This window comes from Montipora foliosa, chromosome 11, assembly GCF_036669935.1.
Source record: "Montipora foliosa isolate CH-2021 chromosome 11, ASM3666993v2, whole genome shotgun sequence".
Lineage (NCBI taxonomy): Eukaryota > Metazoa > Cnidaria > Anthozoa > Scleractinia > Acroporidae > Montipora > Montipora foliosa.
Window position 1 is genome coordinate 16,645,232 of NC_090879.1, and position 26,612 is coordinate 16,671,843.

At 39.6% G+C, this 26,612-nt stretch overlaps 2 protein-coding genes and 1 long non-coding RNA gene across 3 annotated transcripts in view; 1 reads left to right on the forward strand and 2 right to left on the reverse strand.

Moving 5' to 3' along the window:
* Positions 1-282: 282 nt before the first annotated feature.
* LOC137976745 (short-chain specific acyl-CoA dehydrogenase, mitochondrial-like) lies at positions 283-2,858 on the forward strand. Its single transcript, XM_068824094.1, has 3 exons — positions 283-384; positions 1,119-1,181; positions 2,706-2,858. The coding sequence occupies exons 1-3, from the start codon at positions 283-285 to the stop codon at positions 2,856-2,858; spliced, it is 318 nt and encodes a 105-aa protein (XP_068680195.1).
* A 668-nt stretch (positions 2,859-3,526) lies between these two features.
* Positions 3,527-5,101, reverse strand: LOC137975878 (uncharacterized). Its single transcript, XR_011117651.1, has 3 exons — positions 5,015-5,101; positions 4,624-4,860; positions 3,527-3,780 (listed from the first exon to the last, which is right to left on the reverse strand). It is a non-coding gene; the product is annotated as an uncharacterized lncRNA (long non-coding RNA).
* A 49-nt stretch (positions 5,102-5,150) lies between these two features.
* Positions 5,151-26,612, reverse strand: part of LOC137976746 (leucine-rich repeat-containing protein 43-like) — a 28,262-nt gene continuing 6,800 nt past the window's right edge. Inside the window, exons 8-11 of the mRNA XM_068824095.1 lie at positions 9,445-9,521; positions 7,937-8,159; positions 5,908-6,125; positions 5,151-5,216 (exon numbers count right to left, since the gene is read on the reverse strand). Coding sequence (XP_068680196.1) covers positions 5,151-5,216; positions 5,908-6,125; positions 7,937-8,159; positions 9,445-9,521 — 584 coding nt within the window. The remainder of the gene's footprint in view (positions 5,217-5,907; positions 6,126-7,936; positions 8,160-9,444; positions 9,522-26,612) is intronic.

Consider the following 26,612-nt stretch of genomic DNA (forward strand, 5'->3'; position numbering starts at 1 on the left):
ATTAACCAGACCTGAAGGTCATGTTAGACAGGATGCAAACCACGTTTTTACAGTGCCTACCAAAGAATTATGGAAAATACATATGTAGGGCTTGTATGGCTTGTTTTTGACTTTAGACAGTTGACTTTAATAGGATGTGGCATACCACCTAGCGCTGACTTGTGTGGGTAAGCCAACGCATGCGCGCCTAGCAAAATGTATGCCCTGTTTGTCGTAAATTACAAAATCTAAAAGCATCCTGTTCCTTCTTTTAATTTCCTGCATCCAAAAGATTAAGTTAGCATGACATGGAAGTCAAGCTTAGAAAAGCTTCCAGGCTGCTGGGGACATGCCCGAAAGCCCAAGCCAATGCTAAAAGATGCTGCGATGAGAAATTCACACAAGGTACTGTTAAGAAATTTGTGTGAGCCAAATGAAATCATTCTTACAACGACAACTGGAGGCCAAGCCAAGCCGATCATGTGGCCTGACCTTTATTAACACTCAACCGAAACGAAACATAGACCAGATCGCCGAAAAAATCATAGACACTATTTTACAAACTGACTGAAGAATGTGATAAACGTTCTAAAAATACGCTACAAAGCCTGCCCACACTGAAAAGACCTCAGAGGAGTTAGTGGCCTTTTTTTTCTGTGCTGTGTTGGGTGTGACGGGCAGCGTACAGGCTATTGGCAGGTTGGCGAAAAAAACAAACTGGGCCCACCACACAAACCATTGCACACCTGAAGACCCCCAACATACTGGACCCCATTACTCCCAGCTGTGTGCCGAGAAAAACATTTTCCACACTTTCAGCCTTCTTTTAAAATCCCTAAGGTGAAATCATCTCAGTTTTTTCATTCGCAAAGCCTACATGCTACTACTTGAACATCTCAAAAAAGGCCACACTTGAACTTGATGTTAATAAAAGAGAACTATAAGGAGAGCCTACAGAATGGCTTTATTGCCTCGTTCACTGATGGATGTGTACTCGCTGTCTCTGTGCATTAGGTTCAGACAGGTTCTGTAATCTTAAAAATTTAATCGTATTATATGCGTTGTCACCCTGTCAGAAGATGGGGAGGTTTAGACTGAATGATTGAATTATTGCTTCCAAACTTGATTCATGTTCTTAGCGCGAAGCAGCCATGAGGAAAGCCTTGCAGCATCTGAGGCTGCCACTAATATTTCAACATAAGGTAAATATTTTCTTTCTTTGACACAGTATAATCGTTCCAGTTAGTAACTGAACAACATTCATAGCGACAACCTGCCAGAGACGATGCCCTGAAGACTCTAATGTACTGGAACTCCTCAGCTATCGTGATGCGAAATATGGAAATGGGAAAGACTCATTAATTGGCAAGGATTTTTCGTAAGAGATAGGAGTAGCAGTAGCAGCCTTATTGCAGACTTTAAGATCTATGATGGTGATGTTAACGAAAAGATCCCTTCAAAATATAACTTAGCATTCATGGATATTCCATCTCATTCATGTCAAGCAATGTGGGCAAAATATCCTAAAATAAATTAATTTTAGGGATGAGCGGTTTCAGAGTAAAAAAGAGAAAATGAATGTTTTTTGCATGCTCACGTTGTTGTCAAGACCTCAATTTTGGTCATTTCATGTGGCTGTTATGCAGGACTACTGCACAGATATGTGCTAAAATGTGTGGCACACAATTAGTTTCTTCTTTCAACCAATGATATTCTTGTTTTGCGGCAAGCGGCATTGATATTATAGCCATTGCCGTTTGTTAAAGTTTCTATTAATAGAGGTGGTGGTGGTGGTGGTGGTAGTAGTAGTAGTAGTTCATGTAGTAGTTAGTAGTACTAAAGGAAAGGAAAGGAACTTTTATTGGGTGTCTAGTCGTTCTAGCACTGGAGCACTAATTTGGGACACCGTAAACTGAAATTAACAATTAACGCAAATCAAGTCAATGGTTTTTGAGGAGAGGGGAAACCGGAGTACCTAGAGAAAAACCTCTCGGTGCAGAGTAGAGCGAACCAACAAACTCAACCCACATATGACGCTGAGTCTAGTAGTAGTAGTAGTAGTAGTAGTAGTGGTGGTGGTGGGTGGTGGTGGTGGTGATGATGATGATGATGGTACAGGTGTAGTCGCCACCACCATCTCAGTCGTAGTAGTTGTAGCATGCAGTGGTAGTTGTTGTGGTCATTAGTATTTAATATTTAGTTGTTAAGTGGTACTAAATTGAAGAAGTAAGAATAACTTTTAACTTCTTCCTTGGTAGAAAGGGTCCCTTCTCTATGGTTCAAATTTCTGGAATAGTGTTTTTTGGAAGGTTGGCAACTAGAAAGGGAAGTTATCATCGTAAGTGCTGTATTGATTTTTTTCCAGTAACATATAAGCTGGTTGACTTTTCACCCAATTCAGGGAAACCCTGTGATCTCCCTAACCTTGTTATAATGACGGTCCAACTTACTCTAGAACTCCACAATCTTAAATTTTACGATTATGAGTTCCAAAGGGATTGGGAGAATCGAACTGTATAGTCCTTAAATATACAGCCTTGTTTTTGGCTCTCTAAAATTCCATATCCCTTGATTTTCATCAATTTCAAGAGGGTAAGACCAAATTTCATAAAATCTGTGGAAACTATCCTACATGGTAGATCATGCTTTTTTCCTTGACTGATGCAGTGGCAGATTAACAATGTTTATGTTGGTAAACATTTGGTTTTTTTTATGTTGTTGTACAGTGCATACAAATCCTGGGTGGTATGGGTTATGTAACCGATATGCCAGCAGAGAGACACTACAGAGATGCAAGAATTACAGAGATTTACGAGGGAACAAGTGAAGTACAAAGAATAGTAATTGCTGGACAACTCTTAAAAGAATATGCTAATTAACAAACTGGAACACAGTATTTGTTTTCTTACTGGGAAAAAGAATGACAGCTTTTGACTCAATTATGATAGATGAATTTCTGAACAGATTACTTTTGGCGTAACAATAAAACTGCATTGATTCTATTTCGGTCCAATAATTATACTCTGAAAGAGTTTAAACTATTTTATTTGGACATCAAAAGCTTAACATTGTTTCTGGCTCTCTTGGATTAATTATAAAGTTTTAGTTTTTCACCTTCAAAGCTCTTTTCTGAAGTTCAAACTAAAAAAAATTTAGTTGCTTAGAGAGAATCTGAATAAAATAAAAACAAGACAGCTGTTCTTGCATTTGTAAAAAAGGCCATTCAACTTAAATTATGAAATTGATTGAATGTGCAGTTTCAGGTTATTGAAAGATGATATCAATGTGGACTGTTACGACTAGAGTATTTAAGGATGTAAAAACAAACCAATACAGCTGGAACCTGTTTTTGAAACAATAAGAATTAAACAAATTTTTTAGTGACGCCAAACATTGTTTAATGCTGTTACAGTCCTAAGGTACAGAGAATGGTAATTGTTTTCTTTAAAAAGAGTTCAACAAACCAAGATAAATTTACATCTATACTTCAATAAAATACCTTTTTGTACAAAACACGAACAGATTTTAGTGAATCAGTTTGTCCAGATTGTGAAGGGACATTGTGTGGTACGAGTTCTTGTGCAGCTTCTCTTGCTGATTTCCAGCAATGCAGTTTAATGTTAACTTGTATTGTTAAAGGGAGCGTTGGTGGAGTCATGTCTTCCTCCTCACCGTTGTTATCTACATGTTTGTCCTTTTCTTCCCCTTCTTGTCATCTTTGCTTGACTTTGGATGTCCAGCTTTGCTTTTTGCCTGGGGTGGATGCTCGTAGATTTCCTTTGGAGGGCTTGTCAGCACCATCTGGCCAGAAACAAAGGTGTTGGCAAGAATGCTAAACAAGTGACTCCTATTAACATTTTACATAGACTAAACTTGCACCATTCAGTGGGGAACAATGGACAAGACCAATGTAATAATAAATGCATTGATGTGCTCAAAACAGGTGACAATATCCAAAGGGTTGGTTCCTAAAAAAACTGTGGTGTGCTGCACAGGTGGGAAGTGAAACATTAAAATTTGGTTTTACCTAGACACACTTGATAAAAATTCACCTAAGTTAAGACACATACAAGGTAACTGGTACTCAACTAATCTATGGTTAGGTTAAGAAATCTATGCTACAGATTTTATGTTAGAATGTTCTCACACCATTGCATAGAAGGCCCACTACCTTCAAGCGACAGGCTTTTCGACCATTTGTTTTTGTTATGGGAATTTGCATTGCTTATCGTAGCAACCTGATTGGATGATTTCACTTTTCATATGTGAATATAGACCTTTTTACCGATATGGCGGCCATTAGCTATTATGGGATGCCCAGGGGGCAAATACATATTAATCTGCCCCTTGAGCATCCCATAAGGTCTTTCGAAACAATAGAAATCAAAATGGCCGCCATATTTGCAAAAAGGTCTATTGTTCCGCTGCACGCAATGCCTGTTGATGGAATGTGGGCCTTTAAAAATTTGTGGCAAAACATGTTAACTCGCTGAGTTTTGGTCAAGTGATTTACCAAATATGGTTGTAAGTTGAACCAGACTAAAAAATGTTAAATAGAACACACTTGGCAAAACACGATAACTGTAGTTTAAAGGGACTCAAGAAAGACTATTTGAAGGAGTCCATAGCTTGAATCAGTATTACCTTTAATTGACTTCTTTTTACCATAGGCATCAGATTTAGAACAAGATCCCTCTCCTTTTTTATTACTCTCTGGAGTGCCTTCTTCCCCTTCACAAACACACTCCGACTCCACTTCAAGTTCCCTTCCAGTATGGGAGAGAGTTGGACATGACATGAACCCAACTCTGATCGTGTTCTTGGTAGCTCAAAGAGCTCAATGTCTTCTTGTTTGCTCTTCTTGCTTTTTCCTTCCCTTGGCTGTGAATATTGAATGCAGAATTAATGTTGGTGGATTTCTCCCAATGATGACCAAAATTTATTAATGCTGTGCGTGCAATATTTTGAGAAAACCTTTGATTCAATCACAGTCTTCTCAATGATTCTCTATTTGGTCAACAGATAAATTATTTACTTTTCCCTTTGCAGATTCTTTCCGCTTCTCTTTAGTTGGCACCTTCTGAGCTTTGCTTCCTGGGCGACCTAAGAGAGAATGACTTAAATTTTATAAGATATTCACCTACAAATGTACACTATGTCAAACTACTGGATTATACTGTGGCAAATATCAACCATGCGACCATACCATCACCCAGGGCTACTTCCCTCATGACATTCTTTAACAACAAAGTGTTTTTTTGATGTTTCCATCAAACCACTACACAGACGACAAAGAATGTGTGACATAAAGCTGAGAAAAAAGGCTGTGTACATTGGTAATCATAAGTGAAGCAACTTTTTTAAAATGTTAACCCTTTGACGTCCGAAATGGCCTAAACCGGCCAGACTTGGCGCCCAACTTTTTACTCTGTCTAACGCCAGACTATTTTACTTGTCAATGTGTTAAACCAGAGGGACAGAAAATAACAGACTGGTTGAGCCCGTCGTTATCAAATTACAGTTAACCCTTTGACCGTTAAACTGACCCTCGTTTGAGAGTAAAATTATCTGGCGTTAGACAAAATAAAACTTATGTGTCACACTTAGGAGGGGAAGGGATTAAAACGAACATAGATTTTTGAATGGACCTAGATGTTGGTCACCCTTTATCTCTGACCAGCCCCTAAATGTATTATTGACAACTACTAACAATAGCCTGGCATTACACATAGCAAAATCTATGAGTGTCGCTCTTACAAGGGGAAGGGTTAATTTTTTGGCAAAGCACTTCTCGAAAGCATGCAAAATTCACTTACAATTTTGCCACACAAAATCCATCATTATATCTTAAAGCCTTGGGGTTTGGGTTGATAGCTGGACCCAAACGTGAATTGTGTCCACAAAAAAATATATATATGTCCAACATACTTTAACTGATGCTAAGGACTTGTTATCATCATTTTGCTGTGCATTAGGATCCTCCAAAACATACATGTGCTTAGTCTTAACCACTGTGAACTGGACACCGTTTTGAAGATAGTCTCTTAGAGGAGCCAATAAACGTGTGTCAAATTTTCCACAGTAGTCAAGCTCTATTCCCTCTTCAGACCAAGGCAAGCTATGTGTTGCAACCATCTCCAACAAACCTGGCAGAGATAATTAAAAGTATTTACATCGCCTATAACATAAAAACTGAACAAGATTGTTTAATAAATTCATGACTCTGAGGCTGTCCGTCAACAAAGAGTTCACCTAGATATGTTCTAAGTGGTTCTATGGTAATGAATCCGATCCAACCATAATTTGCATTGGTCAGCACATCACACAAGGGCACCCAACGAGCAGATTAAGCCAAAGCCTTTGAGAGACATTTCTAGGCTCCTTGCAATGTATAAAAGACTGTCTAAAGAGATGATTTTATCACCCAGAAGAATTTGGTCTGTCTGGATATCTTAGCGGAAAATTGAGGTGTCCGAGAATTTTAGGGAACAATATCTTCATAATTTTCAGAAATTGCAAGCTGAACATTACCTTCTAAGAACTTCCAACCTAACCATTTGCTCATCTGAAACTGCCAGATGACCTTTTTAAGTGCCAAAACTTGCAAAAACATCCCTTCTGAAAATGTCCTTGTGGGCCTACTTTTTCCTGGTTATGAATCTTTTAGGAAATGTTTTAATAGTAAAGAAATCTTTAGCTGTTTGGCAACGTAGAACCGAAATTCTGAGAACAGTTTGACTCTCCCAAACATATTTCACAGAGGATTATCATTGGTGCCCCTGATCACATCACCTTCAAAGATTGTTGGTAACTGTCGTGTTGGCCAACAACGTGGGCTGACATATTGTTTGATGATGTGTTGCTTGGATCAGATTTGTTACCATTACCGTGCTTAGTATCTGCAACAAGGGATCTCTAGATATGCCCAGGATTGCAAGTAATGTGAATGTCAATACAAGTGTCATCAAGTGTCCTCTTGCCATTAATTATACTTCTATTAAATGGGGACATTTGAGTGAATGTTAACCCATTAACACAAGTTGCTAGCTGAACTGCCCTGGGCCGCCCCCAGTGAGGATCACTTCACCATAATTTGCGTCTATAACCTGCACTTTAAACAGATAACATTAATTTTATTTCACCAATGCTAACATTAACTCTATTATACTGCAAGCATAGTTGACACTTAAACCTGACAGGATACTTCCTGAAGTTAACAAAAATTCAGCATGCATGTTATTACTATCTTTAACATAAGTTGCAATCGTAGCAGTAGATAAGTCTAACAGTCCTAAAATTGCTAAAATTGGCTTCAGGCTGCCAATAATTTGATATTTATGGTGGTCTTATTGGAGGAAGTCATGGAAAGATAAGTAAAGGATTATTTAAGTTAACGACTGCGTCGCTAAGTGGAGGTTGGGTGCCTGGAAAAAACCTGACAACCCAGCCATGACGCCCCATGCCCCTGAGAATGCAGGCACCCATCCGTCACACTGATAAACACTTAGAAAATAGATGGGGAAAGGGAGGGAAAAAACTGCTAAACACTCCACACAAAATGCTCCTTCTTCCCGCCACACCGATGAATAAGCTCTACAACCTAAGGCAAGAGGAATCCGACACGTGCAAACATAACAAAAACACCGAAGAAAATAATTTCTGTCAGTGGTTTTGTTATATTTATATAACAAGATATATATTTATATAATATATTTATATTATTGACTGCAGTCGCTCGTAGTTGTTAACTCAGTTAAATTGCATTTACCGGTAACTTCTTCTTTTGATTGAAACAGAAAGTAACACAAAATTTGGGTTACACAGCTTTGAAATTTGCAGATTGCTAGTGGGTCGACAGTTAACACTTTTTGCCCAGGGAAACAGTGGGTGAAAAAGTGAAGATCAGAACACTATTAATAATAATAGTTTTTTATTAATAAATTATGTTTTAACTTACTAGAACCTCCACTTTGGGAAATACCATCAACACTACTGCCTTCCTCTTGGTTAACAATCTTATTGTCATTGGCTGTCTTTAGTGAGATGGCAGGAACTGAAAGAACTGGGGACTCACATACTGGAGTGTCGTTTGGGCACAGTGTGGGTTCGGCCTTAAGGAAGCGGAATTCAATGTGGTACTTGTGTTCAGTCTTTGGGTAATCAGCATTGATTTCAGGATCCTAATGCAAAAATAATACAATGCAGGCTTACAAGAGGAAAGAAGCATGTCTATAGCTAGCTCAAATGCCTGATGTGTGTCTTTGAAAGCCAGAGGTTACAAGTGCAATTCTCAGCGACTTCAATGTCTGTTTCGACTTTCCTCTGATTTGCATAGCTATTGCTTTAAATACCCGTAAAATAGAGCACTGACAATGGGAGGGGGTAAAGGGCAGCTGTCGGCTTCTATTGATTCCAGCCTGGTAGCTGAAGGAACTACCAAAATTAAATAAAGTGACTTTACCTTTTAAAATGACAGAGTAACAAAAGCAAAACAACAAGGCTATTTAAAGTTGGATAACACCAAAGATGAATTATGCAGCATAACACTTCTGTTGAGACCATATAAAACATGTTGTCCAGGAAAGACAGTCTAAGAGTAAACCTTTCATCAAATTTATAATAGCATAAGCTAAGCTCCAAGAAGGAGTTTGCATATATACGGTACAGCCTGTAAGACTGAGCATTGTGCAAAATCCTTGTCAAAATCCTTGGATCTTTCAGTCGTCAGGTTTTTGTGTCTAAATTTGAAAAAAAACGTCTTGCTTGTAGAGTAAGTCTTTACTTGTTTTGGCCTGCAAAGTTGGTACTTTAAAACTCTGAACCCCTTTTGAAATCTAATGTTGAAGATAATTTAATAGCAACATGCCTTGAGCTAGCTTGAACTACCCGTACATAAGCAAAAGAGGACTTTTTCGGTGTTTACAATGTAGATAAACCACATCTAATCACTCGGGGAGTTGGAAGAATTCAAGGCAGTTATGTAAACCCGAGATGCAGTTGAGGGTTTACATAACTGTCGAGAATTTTCTCATCTCCCCGAGTGATTAGATGAGGTTATGTATAAACATGGAACAAAGTCCTCTATTGCTTTTATAAAACATTTCTCAAAAATAATTCGACAAGGAAAATGCTTTTTTTTTACTTCAAGGCTGAAACAGATTTTCTTGATACATGCTCATATTTCCTACTTGACTACACATAACCAATCAAAATTCATGTGATGTCACAGTCGTGTTTACATTCTCTTATCTAAACACAGTTATTGATCAATGAGAATACGCGTACTATCATGATGATAATTATTTTATAAAACCCCTTCTGATAGAGAATCATAAAACCCACTTGATAATATTGTGAACTAATATGTAAGTTTCAAAAAAATGTTTTGTTTTTCGCTATTACCACGAACACCCAGCATACTGTAAAAGTCTTGATTTGGCCATTGCATGCAGAATATATACAGACCTCAATCTCTTCTGGCATTTTAACTCCCTTGATGTTCCTTATTGATACTGTGACTTGTGCTTCATCAAGAGGAACATCTTAAAAAATTAAGACAGTGAAAATGCATGTCAGTGGTATTGACAGAAACTCAGTTCTTTGCTAAGTTTTAAGCCACAGCAAGATATCATTTTAAAGAAGAGACTGTAACCTTCACCTACAATCCGGGTCAAAACACTTCGGGACACTTGTCAAATTTTGGGCGAAAAGTAGAGAATTTACTGTACATGCTTCCATCGTTATATGAGCAACGTTTGTTCTTCTTTCGCTGCTTTTTTTGCGACCCCCTTCCCCCCACACAATGTTGAAACATGCCAGCGATAGATGAACGGATCCTGATTTTGGAGACCGTGAAAAATCAACATTGTAATGGGGGGAGGGGGAAAAGCACGAATTGTCCCGACAGTTTTGACCAGGATTGTCTGAGAAAAGAATTTCTTGATAATTGGTCTCAAGCCTGGCCAGGTTCATTGAATCTCATTCGAGAATTGTCTCTGATAGTAAAACAACATATTGCACCGGTGTAGAGGTAGTGTGAGCAAGGATTGTCAAAACGGTGGGTTGCGTTACCGTGAGCAGTCAACAGTTCTCGGCCACATTTCTCGGCTATTTAAAGGAAGATATTTAGGTTTAGCAATGACTTTTAAAAAAAGACTCTGCAAAAAACATAATAACCCTTTCTTTTCTATTCATACACGCGCTTTTAGGCTTTAGACGATCACCGGGTGGGTATTTTTCAACATTTCTCACCCTAAAAACAGCAAAAGATCAAATTAGATGTTAGCTTATTCTTTTCAAATAGCCGAGAAATGTTGAAAAATGCATTAAGCGTTTTCTTGTTGAGAAACGAACGCCAATTAAAGATCAACGAAAGTATGTATAACACAACACGCCATATATTCTGATAGCTACATCAAAAGCACAACCAGAAAATGTGTTTTTAGGAGTGAGAAATGTGAGTGAGAACTGTTGCCGTTGTCAACAACGGCTTGGGTCACGCAATAGACAATGCGGTTTTGTATGACACTGATTATTGTCAGCAAGATGACGCGCAGAAATTTGGCGAAGCAAAATCTACGGAGACATGAATGTGGCTCTTTCCTTTGAACTATTCTATTGCCTACGCGATTTGCTGTCCTTCAACTTGTGAGGACTCGAACTCTGCTTAGCAAAGTCAAATGATTCTGCAGCTCGAAAAAGCGGCCGCTAACTGCGCGGAGTCTGGTAACGAGTCTCTCGAAAATGTTCTTCGCTGCTTCTTAAGCTGCCATAAAACAGACTTTACTACAATAAAACAATTTTTAACGCAGTGTTACAAATTGCTTACTATTTTGAGGACATATATGATACGGTTTCCAGTTTTATTCGATGAAACTCAGTTTCAGACAATCCGGGTCAAAACACTTCGGGACACTTGTCAAATTTTGGGCGAAAAGTAGAGAATTTACTGTACATGCTTCCATCGTTATATGAGCAACGTTTGTTCTTCTTTCGCTGCTTTTTTTGCGACCCCCTTCCCCCCACACAATGTTGAAACATGCCAGCGATAGATGAACGGATCCTGATTTTGGAGACCGTGAAAAATCAACATTGTAATGGGGGGAGGGGGAAAAGCACGAATTGTCCCGACAGTTTTGACCAGGATTGTCTGAGAAAAGAATTTCTTGATAATTGGTCTCAAGCCTGGCCAGGTTCATTGAATCTCATTCGAGAATTGTCTCTGATAGTAAAACAACATATTGCACCGGTGTAGAGGTAGTGTGAGCAAGGATTGTCAAAACGGTGGGTTGCGTTACCGTGAGCAGTCAACAGTTCTCGGCCACATTTCTCGGCTATTTAAAGGAAGATATTTAGGTTTAGCAATGACTTTTAAAAAAGACTCTGCAAAAAACATAATAACCCTTTCTTTTCTATTCATACACGCGCTTTTAGGCTTTAGACGATCACCGGGTGGGTATTTTTCAACATTTCTCACCCTAAAAACAGCAAAAGATCAAATTAGATGTTAGCTTATTCTTTTCAAATAGCCGAGAAATGTTGAAAAATGCATTAAGCGTTTTCTTGTTGAGAAACGAACGCCAATTAAAGATCAACGAAAGTATGTATAACACAACACGCCATATATTCTGATAGCTACATCAAAAGCACAACCAGAAAATGTGTTTTTAGGAGTGAGAAATGTGAGTGAGAACTGTTGCCGTTGTCAACAACGGCTTGGGTCACGCAATAGACAATGCGGTTTTGTATGACACTGATTATTGTCAGCAAGATGACGCGCAGAAATTTGGCGAAGCAAAATCTACGGAGACATGAATGTGGCTCTTTCCTTTGAACTATTCTATTGCCTACGCGATTTGCTGTCCTTCAACTTGTGAGGACTCGAACTCTGCTTAGCAAAGTCAAATGATTCTGCAGCTCGAAAAAGCGGCCGCTAACTGCGCGGAGTCTGGTAACGAGTCTCTCGAAAATGTTCTTCGCTGCTTCTTAAGCTGCCATAAAACAGACTTTACTACAATAAAACAATTTTTAACGCAGTGTTACAAATTGCTTACTATTTTGAGGACATATATGATACGGTTTCCAGTTTTATTCGATGAAACTCAGTTTCAGACAATCCGGGTCAAAACACTTCGGGACACTTGTCAAATTTTGGGCGAAAAGTAGAGAATTTACTGTACATGCTTCCATCGTTATATGAGCAACGTTTGTTCTTCTTTCGCTGCTTTTTTTGCGACCCCCTTCCCCCCACACAATGTTGAAACATGCCAGCGATAGATGAACGGATCCTGATTTTGGAGACCGTGAAAAATCAACATTGTAATGGGGGGAGGGGGAAAAGCACGAATTGTCCCGACAGTTTTGACCAGGATTGTCTGAGAAAAGAATTTCTTGATAATTGGTCTCAAGCCTGGCCAGGTTCATTGAATCTCATTCGAGAATTGTCTCTGATAGTAAAACAACATATTGCACCGGTGTAGAGGTAGTGTGAGCAAGGATTGTCAAAACGGTGGGTTGCGTTACCGTGAGCAGTCAACAGTTCTCGGCCACATTTCTCGGCTATTTAAAGGAAGATATTTAGGTTTAGCAATGACTTTTAAAAAAAGACTCTGCAAAAAACATAATAACCCTTTCTTTTCTATTCATACACGCGCTTTTAGGCTTTAGACGATCACCGGGTGGGTATTTTTCAACATTTCTCACCCTAAAAACAGCAAAAGATCAAATTAGATGTTAGCTTATTCTTTTCAAATAGCCGAGAAATGTTGAAAAATGCATTAAGCGTTTTCTTGTTGAGAAACGAACGCCAATTAAAGATCAACGAAAGTATGTATAACACAACACGCCATATATTCTGATAGCTACATCAAAAGCACAACCAGAAAATGTGTTTTTAGGAGTGAGAAATGTGAGTGAGAACTGTTGCCGTTGTCAACAACGGCTTGGGTCACGCAATAGACAATGCGGTTTTGTATGACACTGATTATTGTCAGCAAGATGACGCGCAGAAATTTGGCGAAGCAAAATCTACGGAGACATGAATGTGGCTCTTTCCTTTGAACTATTCTATTGCCTACGCGATTTGCTGTCCTTCAACTTGTGAGGACTCGAACTCTGCTTAGCAAAGTCAAATGATTCTGCAGCTCGAAAAAGCGGCCGCTAACTGCGCGGAGTCTGGTAACGAGTCTCTCGAAAATGTTCTTCGCTGCTTCTTAAGCTGCCATAAAACAGACTTTACTACAATAAAACAATTTTTAACGCAGTGTTACAAATTGCTTACTATTTTGAGGACATATATGATACGGTTTCCAGTTTTATTCGATGAAACTCAGTTTCAGACAATCCGGGTCAAAACACTTCGGGACACTTGTCAAATTTTGGGCGAAAAGTAGAGAATTTACTGTACATGCTTCCATCGTTATATGAGCAACGTTTGTTCTTCTTTCGCTGCTTTTTTTGCGACCCCCTTCCCCCCACACAATGTTGAAACATGCCAGCGATAGATGAACGGATCCTGATTTTGGAGACCGTGAAAAATCAACATTGTAATGGGGGGAGGGGGAAAAGCACGAATTGTCCCGACAGTTTTGACCAGGATTGTCTGAGAAAAGAATTTCTTGATAATTGGTCTCAAGCCTGGCCAGGTTCATTGAATCTCATTCGAGAATTGTCTCTGATAGTAAAACAACATATTGCACCGGTGTAGAGGTAGTGTGAGCAAGGATTGTCAAAACGGTGGGTTGCGTTACCGTGAGCAGTCAACAGTTCTCGGCCACATTTCTCGGCTATTTAAAGGAAGATATTTAGGTTTAGCAATGACTTTTAAAAAAAGACTCTGCAAAAAACATAATAACCCTTTCTTTTCTATTCATACACGCGCTTTTAGGCTTTAGACGATCACCGGGTGGGTATTTTTCAACATTTCTCACCCTAAAAACAGCAAAAGATCAAATTAGATGTTAGCTTATTCTTTTCAAATAGCCGAGAAATGTTGAAAAATGCATTAAGCGTTTTCTTGTTGAGAAACGAACGCCAATTAAAGATCAACGAAAGTATGTATAACACAACACGCCATATATTCTGATAGCTACATCAAAAGCACAACCAGAAAATGTGTTTTTAGGAGTGAGAAATGTGAGTGAGAACTGTTGCCGTTGTCAACAACGGCTTGGGTCACGCAATAGACAATGCGGTTTTGTATGACACTGATTATTGTCAGCAAGATGACGCGCAGAAATTTGGCGAAGCAAAATCTACGGAGACATGAATGTGGCTCTTTCCTTTGAACTATTCTATTGCCTACGCGATTTGCTGTCCTTCAACTTGTGAGGACTCGAACTCTGCTTAGCAAAGTCAAATGATTCTGCAGCTCGAAAAAGCGGCCGCTAACTGCGCGGAGTCTGGTAACGAGTCTCTCGAAAATGTTCTTCGCTGCTTCTTAAGCTGCCATAAAACAGACTTTACTACAATAAAACAATTTTTAACGCAGTGTTACAAATTGCTTACTATTTTGAGGACATATATGATACGGTTTCCAGTTTTATTCGATGAAACTCAGTTTCAGACAATCCGGGTCAAAACACTTCGGGACACTTGTCAAATTTTGGGCGAAAAGTAGAGAATTTACTGTACATGCTTCCATCGTTATATGAGCAACGTTTGTTCTTCTTTCGCTGCTTGATACGCCGCCCCCCGACACCCACACAATGTTGAAACATGCCAGCGATAGATGAACGGATCCTGATTTTGGAGACCGTGAAAAATCAACATTGTAATGGGGGGAGGGGGAAAAGCACGAATTGTCCCGACAGTTTTGACCAGGATTGTCTGAGAAAAGAATTTCTTGATAATTGGTCTCAAGCCTGGCCAGGTTCATTGAATCTCATTCGAGAATTGTCTCTGATAGTAAAACAACATATTGCACCGGTGTAGAGGTAGTGTGAGCAAGGATTGTCAAAACGGTGGGTTGCGTTACCGTGAGCAGTCAACAGTTCTCGGCCACATTTCTCGGCTATTTAAAGGAAGATATTTAGGTTTAGCAATGACTTTTAAAAAAAGACTCTGCAAAAAACATAATAACCCTTTCTTTTCTATTCATACACGCGCTTTTAGGCTTTAGACGATCACCGGGTGGGTATTTTTCAACATTTCTCACCCTAAAAACAGCAAATGATCAAATTAGATGTTAGCTTATTCTTTTCAAATAGCCGAGAAATGTTGAAAAATGCATTAAGCGTTTTCTTGTTGAGAAACGAACGCCAATTAAAGATCAACGAAAGTATGTATAACACAACACGCCATATATTCTGATAGCTACATCAAAAGCACAACCAGAAAATGTGTTTTTAGGAGTGAGAAATGTGAGTGAGAACTGTTGCCGTTGTCAACAACGGCTTGGGTCACGCAATAGACAATGCGGTTTTGTATGACACTGATTATTGTCAGCAAGATGACGCGCAGAAATTTGGCGAAGCAAAATCTACGGAGACATGAATGTGGCTCTTTCCTTTGAACTATTCTATTGCCTACGCGATTTGCTGTCCTTCAACTTGTGAGGACTCGAACTCTGCTTAGCAAAGTCAAATGATTCTGCAGCTCGAAAAAGCGGCCGCTAACTGCGCGGAGTCTGGTAACGAGTCTCTCGAAAATGTTCTTCGCTGCTTCTTAAGCTGCCATAAAACAGACTTTACTACAATAAAACAATTTTTAACGCAGTGTTACAAATTGCTTACTATTTTGAGGACATATATGATACGGTTTCCAGTTTTATTCGATGAAACTCAGTTTCAGACAATCCGGGTCAAAACACTTCGGGACACTTGTCAAATTTTGGGCGAAAAGTAGAGAATTTACTGTACATGCTTCCATCGTTATATGAGCAACGTTTGTTCTTCTTTCGCTGCTTTTTTTGCGACCCCCTTCCCCCCACACAATGTTGAAACATGCCAGCGATAGATGAACGGATCCTGATTTTGGAGACCGTGAAAAATCAACATTGTAATGGGGGGAGGGGGAAAAGCACGAATTGTCCCGACAGTTTTGACCAGGATTGTCTGAGAAAAGAATTTCTTGATAATTGGTCTCAAGCCTGGCCAGGTTCATTGAATCTCATTCGAGAATTGTCTCTGATAGTAAAACAACATATTGCACCGGTGTAGAGGTAGTGTGAGCAAGGATTGTCAAAACGGTGGGTTGCGTTACCGTGAGCAGTCAACAGTTCTCGGCCACATTTCTCGGCTATTTAAAGGAAGATATTTAGGTTTAGCAATGACTTTTAAAAAAAGACTCTGCAAAAAACATAATAACCCTTTCTTTTCTATTCATACACGCGCTTTTAGGCTTTAGACGATCACCGGGTGGGTATTTTTCAACATTTCTCACCCTAAAAACAGCAAATGATCAAATTAGATGTTAGCTTATTCTTTTCAAATAGCCGAGAAATGTTGAAAAATGCATTAAGCGTTTTCTTGTTGAGAAACGAACGCCAATTAAAGATCAACGAAAGTATGTATAACACAACACGCCATATATTCTGATAGCTACATCAAAAGCACAACCAGAAAATGTGTTTTTAGGAGTGAGAAATGTGAGTGAGAACTGTTGCCGTTGTCAACAACGGCTTGGGTCACGCAATAGACAATGCGGTTTTGTATGACACTGATTATTGTCAGCAAGATGACGCGCAGAAATTTGGCGAAGCAAAATCTACGGAGACATGAATGTGGCTCTTTCCTTTGAACTATTCTATTGCCTACGCGATTTGCTGTCCTTCAACTTGTGAGGACTCGAACTCTGCTTAGCAAAGTCAAATGATTCTGCAGCTCGAAAAAGCGGCCGCTAACTGCGCGGAGTCTGGTAACGAGTCTCTCGAAAATGTTCTTCGCTGCTTCTTAAGCTGCCATAAAACAGACTTTACTACAATAAAACAATTTTTAACGCAGTGTTACAAATTGCTTACTATTTTGAGGACATATATGATACGGTTTCCAGTTTTATTCGATGAAACTCAGTTTCAGACAATCCGGGTCAAAACACTTCGGGACACTTGTCAAATTTTGGGCGAAAAGTAGAGAATTTACTGTACATGCTTCCATCGTTATATGAGCAACGTTTGTTCTTCTTTCGCTGCTTTTTTTGCGACCCCCTTCCCCCCACACAATGTTGAAACATGCCAGCGATAGATGAACGGATCCTGATTTTGGAGACCGTGAAAAATCAACATTGTAATGGGGGGAGGGGGAAAAGCACGAATTGTCCCGACAGTTTTGACCAGGATTGTCTGAGAAAAGAATTTCTTGATAATTGGTCTCAAGCCTGGCCAGGTTCATTGAATCTCATTCGAGAATTGTCTCTGATAGTAAAACAACATATTGCACCGGTGTAGAGGTAGTGTGAGCAAGGATTGTCAAAACGGTGGGTTGCGTTACCGTGAGCAGTCAACAGTTCTCGGCCACATTTCTCGGCTATTTAAAGGAAGATATTTAGGTTTAGCAATGACTTTTAAAAAAAGACTCTGCAAAAAACATAATAACCCTTTCTTTTCTATTCATACACGCGCTTTTAGGCTTTAGACGATCACCGGGTGGGTATTTTTCAACATTTCTCACCCTAAAAACAGCAAATGATCAAATTAGATGTTAGCTTATTCTTTTCAAATAGCCGAGAAATGTTGAAAAATGCATTAAGCGTTTTCTTGTTGAGAAACGAACGCCAATTAAAGATCAACGAAAGTATGTATAACACAACACGCCATATATTCTGATAGCTACATCAAAAGCACAACCAGAAAATGTGTTTTTAGGAGTGAGAAATGTGAGTGAGAACTGTTGCCGTTGTCAACAACGGCTTGGGTCACGCAATAGACAATGCGGTTTTGTATGACACTGATTATTGTCAGCAAGATGACGCGCAGAAATTTGGCGAAGCAAAATCTACGGAGACATGAATGTGGCTCTTTCCTTTGAACTATTCTATTGCCTACGCGATTTGCTGTCCTTCAACTTGTGAGGACTCGAACTCTGCTTAGCAAAGTCAAATGATTCTGCAGCTCGAAAAAGCGGCCGCTAACTGCGCGGAGTCTGGTAACGAGTCTCTCGAAAATGTTCTTCGCTGCTTCTTAAGCTGCCATAAAACAGACTTTACTACAATAAAACAATTTTTAACGCAGTGTTACAAATTGCTTACTATTTTGAGGACATATATGATACGGTTTCCAGTTTTATTCGATGAAACTCAGTTTCAGACAATCCGGGTCAAAACACTTCGGGACACTTGTCAAATTTTGGGCGAAAAGTAGAGAATTTACTGTACATGCTTCCATCGTTATATGAGCAACGTTTGTTCTTCTTTCGCTGCTTTTTTTGCGACCCCCTTCCCCCCACACAATGTTGAAACATGCCAGCGATAGATGAACGGATCCTGATTTTGGAGACCGTGAAAAATCAACATTGTAATGGGGGGAGGGGGAAAAGCACGAATTGTCCCGACAGTTTTGACCAGGATTGTCTGAGAAAAGAATTTCTTGATAATTGGTCTCAAGCCTGGCCAGGTTCATTGAATCTCATTCGAGAATTGTCTCTGATAGTAAAACAACATATTGCACCGGTGTAGAGGTAGTGTGAGCAAGGATTGTCAAAACGGTGGGTTGCGTTACCGTGAGCAGTCAACAGTTCTCGGCCACATTTCTCGGCTATTTAAAGGAAGATATTTAGGTTTAGCAATGACTTTTAAAAAAAGACTCTGCAAAAAACATAATAACCCTTTCTTTTCTATTCATACACGCGCTTTTAGGCTTTAGACGATCACCGGGTGGGTATTTTTCAACATTTCTCACCCTAAAAACAGCAAATGATCAAATTAGATGTTAGCTTATTCTTTTCAAATAGCCGAGAAATGTTGAAAAATGCATTAAGCGTTTTCTTGTTGAGAAACGAACGCCAATTAAAGATCAACGAAAGTATGTATAACACAACACGCCATATATTCTGATAGCTACATCAAAAGCACAACCAGAAAATGTGTTTTTAGGAGTGAGAAATGTGAGTGAGAACTGTTGCCGTTGTCAACAACGGCTTGGGTCACGCAATAGACAATGCGGTTTTGTATGACACTGATTATTGTCAGCAAGATGACGCGCAGAAATTTGGCGAAGCAAAATCTACGGAGACATGAATGTGGCTCTTTCCTTTGAACTATTCTATTGCCTACGCGATTTGCTGTCCTTCAACTTGTGAGGACTCGAACTCTGCTTAGCAAAGTCAAATGATTCTGCAGCTCGAAAAAGCGGCCGCTAACTGCGCGGAGTCTGGTAACGAGTCTCTCGAAAATGTTCTTCGCTGCTTCTTAAGCTGCCATAAAACAGACTTTACTACAATAAAACAATTTTTAACGCAGTGTTACAAATTGCTTACTATTTTGAGGACATATATGATACGGTTTCCAGTTTTATTCGATGAAACTCAGTTTCAGACAATCCGGGTCAAAACACTTCGGGACACTTGTCAAATTTTGGGCGAAAAGTAGAGAATTTACTGTACATGCTTCCATCGTTATATGAGCAACGTTTGTTCTTCTTTCGCTGCTTTTTTTGCGACCCCCTTCCCCCACACAATGTTGAAACATGCCAGCGATAGATGAACGGATCCTGATTTTGGAGACCGTGAAAAATCAACATTGTAATGGGGGGAGGGGGAAAAGCACGAATTGTCCCGACAGTTTTGACCAGGATTGTCTGAGAAAAGAATTTCTTGATAATTGGTCTCAAGCCTGGCCAGGTTCATTGAATCTCATTCGAGAATTGTCTCTGATAGTAAAACAACATATTGCACCGGTGTAGAGGTAGTGTGAGCAAGGATTGTCAAAACGGTGGGTTGCGTTACCGTGAGCAGTCAACAGTTCTCGGCCACATTTCTCGGCTATTTAAAGGAAGATATTTAGGTTTAGCAATGACTTTTAAAAAAAGACTCTGCAAAAAACATAATAACCCTTTCTTTTCTATTCATACACGCGCTTTTAGGCTTTAGACGATCACCGGGTGGGTATTTTTCAACATTTCTCACCCTAAAAACAGCAAATGATCAAATTAGATGTTAGCTTATTCTTTTCAAATAGCCGAGAAATGTTGAAAAATGCATTAAGCGTTTTCTTGTTGAGAAACGAACGCCAATTAAAGATCAACGAAAGTATGTATAACACAACACGCCATATATTCTGATAGCTACATCAAAAGCACAACCAGAAAATGTGTTTTTAGGAGTGAGAAATGTGAGTGAGAACTGTTGCCGTTGTCAACAACGGCTTGGGTCACGCAATAGACAATGCGGTTTTGTATGACACTGATTATTGTCAGCAAGATGACGCGCAGAAATTTGGCGAAGCAAAATCTACGGAGACATGAATGTGGCTCTTTCCTTTGAACTATTCTATTGCCTACGCGATTTGCTGTCCTTCAACTTGTGAGGACTCGAACTCTGCTTAGCAAAGTCAAATGATTCTGCAGCTCGAAAAAGCGGCCGCTAACTGCGCGGAGTCTGGTAACGAGTCTCTCGAAAATGTTCTTCGCTGCTTCTTAAGCTGCCATAAAACAGACTTTACTACAATAAAACAATTTTTAACGCAGTGTTACAAATTGCTTACTATTTTGAGGACATATATGATACGGTTTCCAGTTTTATTCGATGAAACTCAGTTTCAGACAATCCGGGTCAAAACACTTCGGGACACTTGTCAAATTTTGGGCGAAAAGTAGAGAATTTACTGTACATGCTTCCATCGTTATATGAGCAACGTTTGTTCTTCTTTCGCTGCTTTTTTTGCGACCCCCTTCCCCCCACACAATGTTGAAACATGCCAGCGATAGATGAACGGATCCTGATTTTGGAGACCGTGAAAAATCAACATTGTAATGGGGGGAGGGGGAAAAGCACGAATTGTCCCGACAGTTTTGACCAGGATTGTCTGAGAAAAGAATTTCTTGATAATTGGTCTCAAGCCTGGCCAGGTTCATTGAATCTCATTCGAGAATTGTCTCTGATAGTAAAACAACATATTGCACCGGTGTAGAGGTAGTGTGAGCAAGGATTGTCAAAACGGTGGGTTGCGTTACCGTGAGCAGTCAACAGTTCTCGGCCACATTTCTCGGCTATTTAAAGGAAGATATTTAGGTTTAGCAATGACTTTTAAAAAAAGACTCTGCAAAAAACATAATAACCCTTTCTTTTCTATTCATACACGCGCTTTTAGGCTTTAGACGATCACCGGGTGGGTATTTTTCAACATTTCTCACCCTAAAAACAGCAAATGATCAAATTAGATGTTAGCTTATTCTTTTCAAATAGCCGAGAAATGTTGAAAAATGCATTAAGCGTTTTCTTGTTGAGAAACGAACGCCAATTAAAGATCAACGAAAGTATGTATAACACAACACGCCATATATTCTGATAGCTACATCAAAAGCACAACCAGAAAATGTGTTTTTAGGAGTGAGAAATGTGAGTGAGAACTGTTGCCGTTGTCAACAACGGCTTGGGTCACGCAATAGACAATGCGGTTTTGTATGACACTGATTATTGTCAGCAAGATGACGCGCAGAAATTTGGCGAAGCAAAATCTACGGAGACATGAATGTGGCTCTTTCCTTTGAACTATTCTATTGCCTACGCGATTTGCTGTCCTTCAACTTGTGAGGACTCGAACTCTGCTTAGCAAAGTCAAATGATTCTGCAGCTCGAAAAAGCGGCCGCTAACTGCGCGGAGTCTGGTAACGAGTCTCTCGAAAATGTTCTTCGCTGCTTCTTAAGCTGCCATAAAACAGACTTTACTACAATAAAACAATTTTTAACGCAGTGTTACAAATTGCTTACTATTTTGAGGACATATATGATACGGTTTCCAGTTTTATTCGATGAAACTCAGTTTCAGACAATCCGGGTCAAAACACTTCGGGACACTTGTCAAATTTTGGGCGAAAAGTAGAGAATTTACTGTACATGCTTCCATCGTTATATGAGCAACGTTTGTTCTTCTTTCGCTGCTTTTTTTGCGACCCCCTTCCCCCCACACAATGTTGAAACATGCCAGCGATAGATGAACGGATCCTGATTTTGGAGACCGTGAAAAATCAACATTGTAATGGGGGGAGGGGGAAAAGCACGAATTGTCCCGACAGTTTTGACCAGGATTGTCTGAGAAAAGAATTTCTTGATAATTGGTCTCAAGCCTGGCCAGGTTCATTGAATCTCATTCGAGAATTGTCTCTGATAGTAAAACAACATATTGCACCGGTGTAGAGGTAGTGTGAGCAAGGATTGTCAAAACGGTGGGTTGCGTTACCGTGAGCAGTCAACAGTTCTCGGCCACATTTCTCGGCTATTTAAAGGAAGATATTTAGGTTTAGCAATGACTTTTAAAAAAGACTCTGCAAAAAACATAATAACCCTTTCTTTTCTATTCATACACGCGCTTTTAGGCTTTAGACGATCACCGGGTGGGTATTTTTCAACATTTCTCACCCTAAAAACAGCAAATGATCAAATTAGATGTTAGCTTATTCTTTTCAAATAGCCGAGAAATGTTGAAAAATGCATTAAGCGTTTTCTTGTTGAGAAACGAACGCCAATTAAAGATCAACGAAAGTATGTATAACACAACACGCCATATATTCTGATAGCTACATCAAAAGCACAACCAGAAAATGTGTTTTTAGGAGTGAGAAATGTGAGTGAGAACTGTTGCCGTTGTCAACAACGGCTTGGGTCACGCAATAGACAATGCGGTTTTGTATGACACTGATTATTGTCAGCAAGATGACGCGCAGAAATTTGGCGAAGCAAAATCTACGGAGACATGAATGTGGCTCTTTCCTTTGAACTATTCTATTGCCTACGCGATTTGCTGTCCTTCAACTTGTGAGGACTCGAACTCTGCTTAGCAAAGTCAAATGATTCTGCAGCTCGAAAAAGCGGCCGCTAACTGCGCGGAGTCTGGTAACGAGTCTCTCGAAAATGTTCTTCGCTGCTTCTTAAGCTGCCATAAAACAGACTTTACTACAATAAAACAATTTTTAACGCAGTGTTACAAATTGCTTACTATTTTGAGGACATATATGATACGGTTTCCAGTTTTATTCGATGAAACTCAGTTTCAGACAATCCGGGTCAAAACACTTCGGGACACTTGTCAAATTTTGGGCGAAAAGTAGAGAATTTACTGTACATGCTTCCATCGTTATATGAGCAACGTTTGTTCTTCTTTCGCTGCTTTTTTTGCGACCCCCTTCCCCCCACACAATGTTGAAACATGCCAGCGATAGATGAACGGATCCTGATTTTGGAGACCGTGAAAAATCAACATTGTAATGGGGGGAGGGGGAAAAGCACGAATTGTCCCGACAGTTTTGACCAGGATTGTCTGAGAAAAGAATTTCTTGATAATTGGTCTCAAGCCTGGCCAGGTTCATTGAATCTCATTCGAGAATTGTCTCTGATAGTAAAACAACATATTGCACCGGTGTAGAGGTAGTGTGAGCAAGGATTGTCAAAACGGTGGGTTGCGTTACCGTGAGCAGTCAACAGTTCTCGGCCACATTTCTCGGCTATTTAAAGGAAGATATTTAGGTTTAGCAATGACTTTTAAAAAAAGACTCTGCAAAAACATAATAACCCTTTCTTTTCTATTCATACACGCGCTTTTAGGCTTTAGACGATCACCGGGTGGGTATTTTTCAACATTTCTCACCCTAAAAACAGCAAATGATCAAATTAGATGTTAGCTTATTCTTTTCAAATAGCCGAGAAATGTTGAAAAATGCATTAAGCGTTTTCTTGTTGAGAAACGAACGCCAATTAAAGATCAACGAAAGTATGTATAACACAACACGCCATATATTCTGATAGCTACATCAAAAGCACAACCAGAAAATGTGTTTTTAGGAGTGAGAAATGTGAGTGAGAACTGTTGCCGTTGTCAACAACGGCTTGGGTCACGCAATAGACAATGCGGTTTTGTATGACACTGATTATTGTCAGCAAGATGACGCGCAGAAATTTGGCGAAGCAAAATCTACGGAGACATGAATGTGGCTCTTTCCTTTGAACTATTCTATTGCCTACGCGATTTGCTGTCCTTCAACTTGTGAGGACTCGAACTCTGCTTAGCAAAGTCAAATGATTCTGCAGCTCGAAAAAGCGGCCGCTAACTGCGCGGAGTCTGGTAACGAGTCTCTCGAAAATGTTCTTCGCTGCTTCTTAAGCTGCCATAAAACAGACTTTACTACAATAAAACAATTTTTAACGCAGTGTTACAAATTGCTTACTATTTTGAGGACATATATGATACGGTTTCCAGTTTTATTCGATGAAACTCAGTTTCAGACAATCCGGGTCAAAACACTTCGGGACACTTGTCAAATTTTGGGCGAAAAGTAGAGAATTTACTGTACATGCTTCCATCGTTATATGAGCAACGTTTGTTCTTCTTTCGCTGCTTTTTTTGCGACCCCCTTCCCCCCACACAATGTTGAAACATGCCAGCGATAGATGAACGGATCCTGATTTTGGAGACCGTGAAAAATCAACATTGTAATGGGGGGAGGGGGAAAAGCACGAATTGTCCCGACAGTTTTGACCAGGATTGTCTGAGAAAAGAATTTCTTGATAATTGGTCTCAAGCCTGGCCAGGTTCATTGAATCTCATTCGAGAATTGTCTCTGATAGTAAAACAACATATTGCACCGGTGTAGAGGTAGTGTGAGCAAGGATTGTCAAAACGGTGGGTTGCGTTACCGTGAGCAGTCAACAGTTCTCGGCCACATTTCTCGGCTATTTAAAGGAAGATATTTAGGTTTAGCAATGACTTTTAAAAAAAGACTCTGCAAAAAACATAATAACCCTTTCTTTTCTATTCATACACGCGCTTTTAGGCTTTAGACGATCACCGGGTGGGTATTTTTCAACATTTCTCACCCTAAAAACAGCAAATGATCAAATTAGATGTTAGCTTATTCTTTTCAAATAGCCGAGAAATGTTGAAAAATGCATTAAGCGTTTTCTTGTTGAGAAACGAACGCCAATTAAAGATCAACGAAAGTATGTATAACACAACACGCCATATATTCTGATAGCTACATCAAAAGCACAACCAGAAAATGTGTTTTTAGGAGTGAGAAATGTGAGTGAGAACTGTTGCCGTTGTCAACAACGGCTTGGGTCACGCAATAGACAATGCGGTTTTGTATGACACTGATTATTGTCAGCAAGATGACGCGCAGAAATTTGGCGAAGCAAAATCTACGGAGACATGAATGTGGCTCTTTCCTTTGAACTATTCTATTGCCTACGCGATTTGCTGTCCTTCAACTTGTGAGGACTCGAACTCTGCTTAGCAAAGTCAAATGATTCTGCAGCTCGAAAAAGCGGCCGCTAACTGCGCGGAGTCTGGTAACGAGTCTCTCGAAAATGTTCTTCGCTGCTTCTTAAGCTGCCATAAAACAGACTTTACTACAATAAAACAATTTTTAACGCAGTGTTACAAATTGCTTACTATTTTGAGGACATATATGATACGGTTTCCAGTTTTATTCGATGAAACTCAGTTTCAGACAATCCGGGTCAAAACACTTCGGGACACTTGTCAAATTTTGGGCGAAAAGTAGAGAATTTACTGTACATGCTTCCATCGTTATATGAGCAACGTTTGTTCTTCTTTCGCTGCTTTTTTTGCGACCCCCTTCCCCCCACACAATGTTGAAACATGCCAGCGATAGATGAACGGATCCTGATTTTGGAGACCGTGAAAAATCAACATTGTAATGGGGGGAGGGGGAAAAGCACGAATTGTCCCGACAGTTTTGACCAGGATTGTCTGAGAAAAGAATTTCTTGATAATTGGTCTCAAGCCTGGCCAGGTTCATTGAATCTCATTCGAGAATTGTCTCTGATAGTAAAACAACATATTGCACCGGTGTAGAGGTAGTGTGAGCAAGGATTGTCAAAACGGTGGGTTGCGTTACCGTGAGCAGTCAACAGTTCTCGGCCACATTTCTCGGCTATTTAAAGGAAGATATTTAGGTTTAGCAATGACTTTTAAAAAAAGACTCTGCAAAAAACATAATAACCCTTTCTTTTCTATTCATACACGCGCTTTTAGGCTTTAGACGATCACCGGGTGGGTATTTTTCAACATTTCTCACCCTAAAAACAGCAAATGATCAAATTAGATGTTAGCTTATTCTTTTCAAATAGCCGAGAAATGTTGAAAAATGCATTAAGCGTTTTCTTGTTGAGAAACGAACGCCAATTAAAGATCAACGAAAGTATGTATAACACAACACGCCATATATTCTGATAGCTACATCAAAAGCACAACCAGAAAATGTGTTTTTAGGAGTGAGAAATGTGAGTGAGAACTGTTGCCGTTGTCAACAACGGCTTGGGTCACGCAATAGACAATGCGGTTTTGTATGACACTGATTATTGTCAGCAAGATGACGCGCAGAAATTTGGCGAAGCAAAATCTACGGAGACATGAATGTGGCTCTTTCCTTTGAACTATTCTATTGCCTACGCGATTTGCTGTCCTTCAACTTGTGAGGACTCGAACTCTGCTTAGCAAAGTCAAATGATTCTGCAGCTCGAAAA

What these genes read in the sequence shown, in the direction of transcription:
- LOC137976745 (XM_068824094.1), top strand. Translation starts at nt 283, where the DNA reads ATGACATGGAAGTCAAGCTTAGAAAAGCTTCCAGGCTGCTGGGGACAT. An exon ending in CGATGAGAAATTCACACAAG is followed by an intron (nt 385 to 1,118) that starts GTACTGTTAAGA and finishes TCATGTTCTTAG; the next exon opens with CGCGAAGCAGCCATGAGGAA. An exon ending in CACTAATATTTCAACATAAG is followed by an intron (nt 1,182 to 2,705) that starts GTAAATATTTTC and finishes GTTGTTGTACAG; the next exon opens with TGCATACAAATCCTGGGTGG.